Here is a 10666-nt window from a genome sequence, read left to right as displayed (position 1 = left end):
CTGTCGAATTCAGACAAGCAAGTCACCTCTTTTGGCATTGGTTTCTCACGAGCCACTGACTTCAGGGGTAATACTCGCCCTCTGACTTCTGCAAGGAAGCTGCCTTTGCTCTGAAGCCATGAGGGTGTTAAAACCACAACCAAGGTTCTGCCAGCAGGGCAAACTACTGATATGCGATTCTCTATGTGACCTGAGGTGGTGGTTTATTCGCTGTCGTTGTCTGACTCTTGTGCGACCCCATGGGCGATAGCCTGCCTGTCTCCTCTGCCCATGGGATTTCCCAGGCAGGAATACTGGAGTGGGTTGTCATTTCCCAGGGAATCTTCCCGATCCAGGGGACCGCATATCTACTGCCAATATGTCTCCTATATTGGAAGGTGGATTCTTTACCACTGAACCACCTGGGAAGCCCTAGGTGACCTTGTAGGGTGGCTGGCACTTTTCAAGATTTTTCTGCTTTGATTTTTGGGGACACAGTCTTTAGCAGATTTTTAGGACTGCACCAAGTACACATAAAAACCACCCCCAAACATCACAATGATCAGGATGCCACCATTTCTCTGGTGCCCCAATTCTTCAAATCATCCTTTTAACAGGACAACCAAATAAGTCCATAGGCCATTTTCTTTTTAATGCAATGTATATTTATTGTAAACAATAATATACAAAAAAAAAAGGAAGGAAGAGAAAAAGGAAAGGTAAGTTTCACAGAGAAAACAAAAGGTTTGGGGGCGGGGGGACGAGCGAAACAAACAAAAGACAAACACAAACCAAACCTTACCTAAAGACAAAATATGATTTAAATGCCAGGTTTCTTAAGTTACAGAAATATTTTTTTTTTTTAAAAAAAGATCTGCTTTTATACAGAAATGGAAAGATGCCATATTATAAGAGTGCTTTAAGATTTTATTCTACTGACTTCTAAAACTGTTAATATATCTTTTTTTAAATAAAAAAAAAAAGTTTGCTGTCTTTTTTAAAAAGCAATCCTCAAACTCTCCAGCCACAGAAGTAATTAGGAATTAAGGTTTGTCAGTGGGCTGACCCTCCTCCCGTTCCCCTCTCTCTCCAAGAGACACGCAGGGGAACGCTGATGACACACGCTTGCATTGTCCGTGTCTCTCATACACACACAGTTTAGACAGCCCAGAGATCTGTGGCAGAAAACACTGCAAATGACTCAGTGATACACTACATCTGCAAACTCTCATGTGTACAAAAAGAGAAACAAGTTTCCAGTTTGTTTTCAACAAAACAACAAAGAGGAAAGGAAAAAAAAAAAAAAGGACAGACAAAAAAGGCATTTATACAAATCTAGGACAAGGAATCCAAAGAAACTTTTAATAAAAAAAAAAAGATTAAAGAGATAAATAAAAAAAAAAACTGGTTACAGTTAAGGACATAATTTAACAACAGATGACCATACCCTTTGAGGACGGCTGCCATAACCTATTTTAAAGAAGGTAAATTTAAAAAATAAAAAAAAAAAGAGGGAGATTTTTTTTGATGTTGTTTTTCATTAAAACCTCTCCTTACAAAATAAATAATTTTAGCACGTGGAATGTCTTGAAGGTTAACTGCTGGTGTTCAGAGAGGCACAGGTGATAGTGTTAGTGAGAGGATTCTAGCATCTGTATTCCACATGGGCCGGGGCAGGCGACTGGGGGCGGTGTGCTGGGGCACTTACTGGCTGCTGAAGCATTCCCCAGACAGACTTCGTCTCCTTTGCTTGCCTTCTGCTGCCTACGATTGTGGCGAACAAGCAAATATGGGAAGAAATGCACTAAAAGAGGGGGCAAAGATTTTCCAGCAGCATGGTTTTAAGGCTTTAAGGTGGCTTTCTTTTTTCTTGTTTAAAAAACATATATATGATAAAGCTTATCAGATGCTCATGCAATAGTCTCTAGACTATTGTTTACTTCTGTCTTTGCAAAATAAGGCCTTGATTTTTCTTTCTAAGGCAACTTCTCCTGGAATCGGAGAGCCTGAGGAGTTAAGCAAAGCTCATCCCCCCAAACTGCCCAGTAACACAAATCTGCGGCTTTTGCAGGTTAATATAACACACATCCTTTTTTTTTTTTCTTTTTTTTTCGTTTGTTTGTTTGTAAGAGAAAGCAAATCTGTACAAAAATACTCTGGCTGCAAGAAAAGCTAGGGCACGCTGTTCAAACTAAAGTAGTTTTAGCTGTTGGAAAAATAAGAGCATTTAATTCTTTTTATCTAAAAATATGTATAAATCCCCTCAAAATGGTAATGAATCATACACAGTACATACTAAAAAATATTTAAAATAGAGAATATTCCTCACAGAGGACTTTCTTTTTCTTTAATTACTGCTAAAAAATAATTACGAAGTCCAAACAGGCAGAGAGAACTGAGCAAATGGGTCACACGAGAGAATCTCCATCGTCCTCCACGCTCGCTTTGAAGGTTTCCAGTCCAGTTTCGGCGTCGGTTCCGCCGGTCTATTCTAGCCAAGAGTGGGCTGGCCACCGGTCTAACGACAAGGCGGTGATGCGTCTGGATAGCTCAACGTTTAGTGTCTTGGGAAGCTGCTTCCGAGTCGCCTTCAGCGTTAACGTGTCTTTTAAAAAAAAAAAAAAACGAGAGAGAGAGAGAGAGAGAAGAAAAAAAAAATGTCCAAAGGGTCGCGCGTTTGTTTCTTCGGATCTTTCTGCGATCATCATGGCCAGCATCGTGGGCCCCCGCCCCGTGCGAGCTCTTCTCAGGGTCTGGTGAGCTGTGTGTACACCGGCTGTTCCCAGTGCTGCGGGCTGTGGGTCTGGGGGATGGAAGGCACCCCCGAGGTGTCGGCGATGGGCGTGTACATGGGCCGCTGCGCCGGGCTCATGTAGCTGAAGGTGGAGTAGAGGCCGGAGCCCTGGCCGGCCGCGTGGCTGTAGTAGGCGCCCGAGTTCTGGGGGTCGCTGTAGTCGTACTGCGCGCGCGTGATGGGCGGGTAGGCGGGGCCGTAGTGCGGGAGGCTGAAGGGGCTGTAGGCGATCTGCTGCGGCGAGTGCTGCTGGGGCTCGCTGTAGTGGCTGGGGCTCAGCTGCTCCGTCTTGATGTGCGTTCGCTGCGCGGGGCCCGGCTCGCTGCCCAGCGCGCCCAGCGCGTGCGCCGGTGGCGGCGGCGGCGGGGGCTGCTGCGGGGGCGCCTGCGGCGGGGCCGGCTGCTGCGGGGCGGCCGGCGGCGGCGGCGGCGGCGGCTGCGGGGGCGCCTGCGGCTGGGCGGGCTGCGGCGGGGGCGGCGGCGGCTGCTGCGGGGGCGGCGGCGGCGGCGCCTGCTGCTTGGACATCCACACGTGGCCCGCGCCCGCCGGGCTGGCCGCCGTGCTGCTCACGCCGTAGCTGCCCGTGTAGGTGACCTGGCCGTGCGTGGCCGGCACCCCAGGGTGCCCGTTGGGCGGCAGGTACTGGTCGAACTCGTGGACGTCGAAGGTCTCCATGTTGGAGATGACGTCGCTGCTCAGCTCGCCGATGTCAACGTCGCGGAAGTCGATGGGGGGCTGCCGGCCCCCCTCTGGCAGGGGGCGCCCCTCGCGCTTCAGGTCGGCTTTGCCCGGCTGCACGTCGGTTTTGGGGGTGGTGGGGGGCGTCGGCGGACCCTGGGATTGCCCTGCGGGCGGTGAGAGAGAAGCACAGGGCCATCATCAACCAAGACTGCGCGGAGGCTCCGGTCCCGGGGAGGGGGGGGGCGATGGGGCGGGGGTGGGGAGGCTCAGGTCTCGGGGGGGGGCCCACCTACCCACCCTCCCTTCCCGCATCCGCGAGGTAGGCGCACTGCGCCCGAGATAAGGCGTCCAATGATTAACCCGCCGGTACACACTCGGCAGCCCCCTTTTATCAGGAGAGGGTCCGAGGCCCCGGAGGGTCCGGAAGACGACATTGCTACTTGTAGAAAAGCCCTGTGTGTGCTTTTGGGGCGGGGAAGCAAAAAGAAAAAGGGGAGAAGCCCGGTAAAGCTGTAAAGGCATTTTGCCTTGCAATAAAAATTAATCTGTTAGGATGCAAGGATTAGGGGGTGTGTTGTGTGTGTCCAGGGACTTCGTGGGGCCCTGGGGTCCTCGGCAGGGAGGCGAGGAGAACTGGGCGAATGGGCGCAGGGCTGAGTTGGTGTCCGTCCCCGGGGAGCGCCTGGTCCCTGAGCAGGCCTCCCGAGTGGCTAGGGGCCCGGGGGGGTGCGCCGGGGCGGGGGAGGCTCACCGGAGTGCTCGCCCGGGGAGTGCACCTCGCTCATGCCGGAGGAGGAGTGCGGCGAGTCGGCCTGCAGCGCCTTGAAGATGGCGTTGGGCGAGATGTGCGTCTGCTCCGGGGCCTCCTCGGCCTCGGCCTGGCCGTTCTTCACCGACTTCCTCCGGCGCGGCTGGTACTTGTAGTCCGGGTGATCCTTCTTGTGCTGCACGCGCAGCCGCTCCGCCTCCTCCACGAACGGCCGCTTCTCGCTCTCGTTCAGCAGTCTGGGGGCGGCGCGGGGAGAAAGAGAGAGAGGGGCTGAGCTAGCAGGTCGGCGAGACCCGGAGGCGACCCCCACCCCGCGGCATCTTCGAACGCCGACCCCCGCCTCCCTCCCGCCGCCCCTGCCTGCCCGCCGCGACTGCAGCTCACCGCTTTTCTTTGAAAAACAAGAACCGCAAAACTTCGTCCTGCTGGTGCGACCTGAGCGGTCCCTCCCCGCCCCTCCCTCTCCCCTTCTCTTCTATTTTGGAAACCCTGCGGATGAAAATAGCTCCCGCTCTCCTGTGCTACTGGATTTATACCCGCCCCGCTGCCGTCCGCAACACCCTCTGAACATTTTCTAAAAAACCACTTAATCTGCAAGGAGCTGCTCCTGCCGACCCACACCCCCCCGCCCGCTAACACACACAAGGCACCCACCTATTTCCAGCAGCTTCCTCGCCCCCCTCCACCCTGTCCGCTTCCTGCCCGGGGACCCTCAGGCCTTGGCTTCGCCCCCTACCCTGCATCCCATCCCGGTGGGCGAAGGGCGAGCGCAGGTCGAGGGAGGGGGCGGCACACTTCCATTGCCACCGCAGCCCCTGCTTGGGGTTGACCTTCACAGCCGGCGGCGGGAGATGAGGCTTGCAGCCGGGTCCCACCGCATCCCCTGCGAGTGTCCTCCCCCTCTCTGCGACCTGCCCCCCCACCCCCTCCCCCACCCTTCCCCCCTTCCCCCCTTTCCCCAAGAGCAATCCAAGAACTCGGCCAAACTCCGCCAAGTGACACCTCGCCCCGCACCCCGCTCCGCCAGCCCTCCCCCCGCCTCTCCCCCTCCCTGCCTTTCCCCCTCCCCGCACGCCCCCGCCCCGAGCCTGCGGGGGCGCCGGCGACCCCCTCCCGGGGGAGGCGGGGCGCGGAGAGGCCGTCGGGGCCCGCGCCCCCGCCGCCGCGGAGCCCGCCCGCGCGCCCGCCCGCCCGCGCGCCCGGCCGGCCGCTCACCTCCAGAGCTTGCCCAGCGTCTTGCTGAGCTCGGCGTTGTGCAGGTGCGGGTACTGGTCGGCGAGCTTCCTGCGCGCCGCCTGCGCCCACACCATGAAGGCGTTCATGGGCCGCTTGACGTGCGGCTTGTTCTTGCTCGAGCCGTTGACGCGCACCGGCATGGGCACCAGCGTCCAGTCGTAGCCCTTGAGCACCTGGCTGACGGCCTCGCGGATGCACACGGGGAACTTGTCCTCCTCGCTCTCCTTCTTCAGGTCCGGCTCGCCCTTGGGGAACGTGTTCTCCTGGGGCCGCGTGTTCTCGGTGTCGGAGCCGGAGCCCGAAGGGCAGGGCGAGCCCGCCGAGTCCTCGGACATGGTGGGGCTGGGGGCGGCGGACAGGCCCTTCTCCTGCTCGTCGGTCATCTTCATGAAGGGGTCCAGGAGATTCATACGCAGGCCCGGGGCAGGGGGCGGGTGGCCGGGAAAGGCGAGAAGCCGCGGCGGCTCGGGGACTCGAGGCGCGGGCTCCTCTCCCCTCGGCGGCCCGGGCGCGGGGCGAGCAGCTCCCGGGGAGCCTGGCGCGTCACTCGGCCGCGGGGGCGAGCGTTTAGGAAGGCGCGCGGGGGCCAGCCCGCAGCTGCCCGCTCCAAGTAGGGGAAGGCGAACTGGAGAGGAGGAGGAGGGGAAGAGAGAGCAGAAAGCGGGGGCGATCGCACCCCTTCTCTCCTCCCTCCTGCAAAGAAAAGTTCCTGGAGTGAAACTGGCAAGTCTCGGCGCCACTGAAGTTCCAGGTCAGTTTCAATCTCCGCTCTGCGCTCTCCAACTCCCAGTCCAGCGGCTCTTTAATAAATACAAGGGCCAATCACAGCGCGGCATTTGAGGGGTTGGCAGGCAGCTGATTGGGCCCGATTTTGGGGGGGGGGACTGTGGCGCTGGGCAGGGTGACGAGAGGAGAGGGGAGGAGCGGGGAGGCGATCGCAGCCTCTGGTCCCGCGGGGGGTTGGGGGGTGCACCCGGGAAGGCGGGGGACCCGGGACTTCCAAGTGTGTAAGTTTGCCGTCTTCTCTTAATGTCAGAATTCGGTGCCGTCTCTGCGCGAATCGTTGCGTGTGTGTGTATGTGTGTGTGTGGACTAGGATTTGTCCCCACCCACTAGCATTTCTGTTCAGTTTTCTCCGCTGTCCCGGGGACTTAACTGGGTTTGCAATATTCGAAAAGCTGTCGCTCCTTCTTTAAATCCTAGCTCAGTTTCCGCGCCTGGAGCCTGCCTCCTCCGAAAGTGTTTAGAAATTGTCTTTTGAAGCAAATGTTTTGGTGACTCAACGTCCGCCGTTCCTCTGTAATAATCCGTATAAATAGACGAACATGCTCTGTTTCGCCGGGGCCCGTGCGGCTGGTTGGGACTCGGCTGCGCTCGGTGCAAAGAGAATCAATGAAAACCACAGCGAAGTCCCCCGCGCGCGCCGGCGGCCGCGGCGACGCCGGAGCCCCGCGCACTCGCGGGAGCTGGCCCGCGCCTCTCCGACCTTGAACTCCGACTTAGTCCTTCTCCAGCCCCCTGCTCTGCCCAGCCCGCACCCCGCCCGCGCGCCTCAGTGACAGGGCGACCGTCCCGAGGTTCTGCCTTTCACCTCTGACCGAATCAGAACTTGAGCAGAGTTACCCCTGGAGAGAGTTCGCTTGCTGCTCTGGCTTTCAGAAACCGAACTTGGGCGAACGTGGCTGTGCTGGGCCTGGAGGCCGAGGCCCGTCACTCGGTTTGAAAAAGCCAAAACAAATGGGTACCACCGCAGACAAAACACTCCATTTTGGTGGAGTCGTGCTTCTTGCCTGCTTTCTCCCCCCCCTTTTTTCCCCCCTACAAAAACACCTGGAGCGGTGAAGCGCCTGTGGTCCGGACTTTAGTCCGGTCCTTTCTGACTTGCAGACAGGGGTGGGGGTGTCGCTGGTGTATTTCAAGTGTGATTTGGGGACAACTTTTGTGTTTACACGAACTGCTTAGCTGGCTCTGTGTTTTGAGAGGGAAGAAAAATCTTAGTCGCCTGCGGGTTCCGTGTGTTGAGAATCACAAATAAACGCACAACGGTGGAAAACTCATTTTTAAATACCTCCCCCCTTCCCCTTCTGGCTCTCGCCAATGTTCGCCTCCGAATTAAATTATTGTTACGGTGAATCATCCCTCTTCACAGCAAAGACTTCTTATTTCTAATTTGCAAACTGCGGACACTAGTGCAAGATTTCAAAGAATGTTTTCCTTGGAGATTTTTTTTCTGACATTTCCATTTCTTCTGAAGAAGTGGACATTTGTTACAGGAAATGGAACTCTTCAGAAGGTAGCCAGTTATAAAACTGTGAAACAGTATTTACTTTTTAAACGAATGTAACTTACAAGTGGACGTGTCTGGTACTCTATAGCTTGTTTACCCGTTTAAGAGACAAGGTACAACAGCCTTGTATTCCTGGCCGCGTGACTACGCTGGGAAAGTATAAGAACAACTCCGTCCTTTCTTAGGAGAAAAAGTCCCGCTTAGTAGGGACTGATATCTGTGTCCTAGGGAGGGGGAGTTAGTACAATTCGCAAGACACCTGACCCAAGAGGGGACTCAGAGACCAGAACTTCGGGCAGAAGCTTCAGCCGGGCCGTCTGTATTTGGGTGCATTTTATTGTAATTCCCATGTTTACTGGCATTAAGGCAGTGAAGACGACTGTGACTTTTTTAGGTAATATTTCACTAAATATTTGTCAAGGTAAATACGTACATTTAAAATATATTTTCAAGTGATAATGTAATAGGAGCTGTGTAATGTATAGAATTTAAAACTGTAAGCTATAGATCTGTATCCCCTTTCTGTTTGTTCCATACCAACATTTTTGTATCTTTTTGAAAACTTAGGATAAACAATCAGTTGACTTTAAAAACGGGCTGCAATTTTTAGCTGCATCCAGAGAGGGCGCCAAAAGCCCAGAAACTGTCTTAACTCAGAAACTGCAGGAAAACGTAGATGGTGGTGGTAGGGGGTGGTGTGTTTCACTCCGTCAAGGCTGCCCCGCTGCAGAGATTTCTCTCTGCAGGAATTCCTATCCGATATGTCCTCCCATGCAGGTCCACCTCTGGGCAGCTCAGCGAGGGGAACTGAGAGATGTGTCTTCTGTAGTCAGGCATCTGAGATGCCTGACGTTTCTGTTCTGCCCAGAGCGGGAACACTGAGACCGCAAGGACCCCCAGCTCCAAGATGCCAAGCGTCTCGGAGTGCCAGGACCAGGCCGATTCTGGCGCGTGGGCATCATGAATCAGTCAGTGGGGGCGGCGGTTTCGCATCTCTGCAGGCAGCTCCGGTGGGTGCCCGCCCCCGCCCCCACCCGCCTCCTTGCGGAGACTCGTTTCGCTCGGGGGTGTGACTCTCCCCGGATCGCAGGGTGACCTCCCTAACCTGCCCAAGGAAGAAGGCTCGCAGCCCCCGACCAGAGCACCTGAGTCAGAGGGAACCCTAGGGAAAGAAACCCGTTCACAATATTCCGGCTGCAGATGGAGAAACTGAGGCTGTCGACCCAGTTTGAGCTAGAGCTTTCTGCCGGGAGCTGGGGGTGGGGTGGGGGACTGAAGGAGACGGGGGGTGGGGGGCGCAGACCGAGCAGGGGGCGAGCGCTGGGCCGCACTGCCCCCGATACAAGGCGCGCATTCGGGTCCCGCCCGCGAGGGAGGCAACGCCGCGAGGTCTGCGGCCGGGAGCCGAGACTCCCGGTGCGAGCGGATCCCTCGGGAAACCGAGGTCTGGGATACGCCCCACTTCCCGCTCTCCCGGCGTCCGGGGCCGGCGCCGGGCTCAATTTCCCCAGCCCGGGCGGCCGGTCCCCCTCCGCGTCTACGCGGGAGCCAGGCAGGAGCCCAGCGTAGCTGGCGCGGAGCGAGTTTCTCGAACACCGCGCGCCCGAGGCGGGGGCGGCCTCTGTCTCCGTTGGGGGTGGGCCGTGTGGGCGGAGGGGGCTTCCTTTTGCCTGGGTTGGGGGCCGACTAAGGACCGCGACGTCCCTCTCTGAAATTCCTTAGCCAAAGTGAGGACTGTGTCCAAACCGTTTTCTGCAGGCAGGCAGGTCCTTGGGGGGAGGGGGGGGGACTAACTGGTGGGGATGCGAGCGGCAGCGTCTCCGGCGTCTCTCAGCCCAGGGCAGTGTTTTCTCCAGAAGTGCCGGGCACGAGGGATGCCCTGTGCTCCGCCAACATCCCTGGCCCGGTTCCCTTGAGGTGAAAGAGCCCAGCCCCTGGCGGGACCCTCACTCAGGTCCTCGCGCCCTCGCTCGGCGGCCTGCGGATCCTCGTTTTTAGCACTGTTTCACCGGGGCCCGAGCCAGCTTGCCCGTCTCCCCAGTTCGCGCGGGACACCAGTTGTCTTTGCAAAGAAGCCGCAGGTAAGCTTGTCTCAGGACAAGCGCCGGGCTGCGCGGCCACAGCAGAAGAGAAAAGGGAAGTCCCAGGCGGCTTCTTCGGGGCGCAGTGAATATCTGTGGACCGGCCAAAGAAAGTGACCTTTGCACCTCGCAGGCCCCCAGACCTCCCCGCAGCATGTTCCCGAAACGCCCGCGCCTGTGTGTTTGTCCCTGTATGTTTCTCCCCAAACGGGCGCCCTGCTCGAGGAGGTGATCCGATCTGTGTCGCCCAAGATTGGAGCATCCCGGCGCCCCTAAAACTGCAGGCCGAGAAGGGGGCTTTTCAGTTTTCTTCCCCCTTCTGTTTTCGCAGACAAAGCGGGGTGCGGTGAACGGGAAGTGTCTCGGGAAGGGAGGCAGGAACCCGTCCCCCAGCTCCGGGTGACGCGGCCCGCCCTGGGGGCAGCTGCGGCTGCAAACCCGCTCGGCGCCCCGGGGGCGCGGGGACCGAGCCAAAGCGAGAGAGACTGGGGGAGCTGGCTAGTCCGGGACTGGCTGAGAGTCCGAGGCGGAGAGGAGGGGAGAGCTGGCAGTGGGCACGTCCCGGCCGTGGCCCCAGAGGGACTTTGCTTCCAAAGGGAGTGTGGTGGCTCGCTGTCTTTTTTTAACCTTCCTTTTTCGAAAATATCTGTTTTTAGTCAAGGTACCAGGGAGTCGGGCAGTGCGGATTCCCTCCAGGCTTCTCTAGAATGGCCCTCGAGAAACTTCCTAGGACTTTGTGTGTGTGTGTGTGTGTGTGTGTGTGTGTGTGTGTGTGTGTGTGTGTTCGTCCCTCCATAATTTCTCTGTTTTAAAAAAATCTCTCGGGCATTTTCAGCTGA

The 10666-nt window shown here is 57.0% G+C and overlaps 1 protein-coding gene and 1 long non-coding RNA gene across 4 annotated transcripts in view; one reads left to right on the top strand and one right to left on the bottom strand.

Moving 5' to 3' along the window:
- Window positions 1–621: 621 nt before the first annotated feature.
- On the bottom strand, window positions 622–6237 carry SOX9 (SRY-box transcription factor 9). 2 transcript variants are annotated; one of them, XM_081585345.1, is made up of 4 exons: window positions 5439–6237; window positions 4206–4459; window positions 3201–3618; window positions 622–3041 (listed from the first exon to the last, which is right to left on the bottom strand). In XM_081585345.1, the coding sequence occupies exons 1-4, from the start codon at window positions 5867–5869 to the stop codon at window positions 2726–2728; spliced, it is 1419 nt and encodes a 472-aa protein (XP_081441471.1). In that variant the 5' UTR covers window positions 5870–6237; the 3' UTR covers window positions 622–2725. The 2 variants fall into 2 exon arrangements, with proteins under 2 accessions (XP_081441471.1, XP_081441470.1); XM_081585344.1 differs by having other exon boundaries at window positions 622–3618.
- The window catches only part of LOC145543547 (uncharacterized), an 89155-nt gene continuing 83932 nt past the window's right edge, over window positions 5444–10666 (top strand). Inside the window, exon 1 of one of the 2 annotated variants that reach the window (XR_014080798.1) lies at window positions 5444–5692. This is a non-coding gene — a long non-coding RNA (uncharacterized LOC145543547). Of the gene's footprint in view, window positions 5693–6355; window positions 6467–10666 lie in introns of those variants that run through there. The other variant, XR_014080797.1, reaches the window with a different exon arrangement.

The sequence above is a fragment of the Giraffa tippelskirchi genome, chromosome 3 (assembly GCF_054371585.1).
Source record: "Giraffa tippelskirchi isolate mGirTip1 chromosome 3, T2T-mGirTip1v1.2.pri, whole genome shotgun sequence".
NCBI lineage: Eukaryota > Metazoa > Chordata > Mammalia > Artiodactyla > Giraffidae > Giraffa > Giraffa tippelskirchi.
The sequence above is the reverse complement of the archived record's forward strand: the minus strand, read 5'-3'. Positions and strand labels throughout refer to the sequence as shown.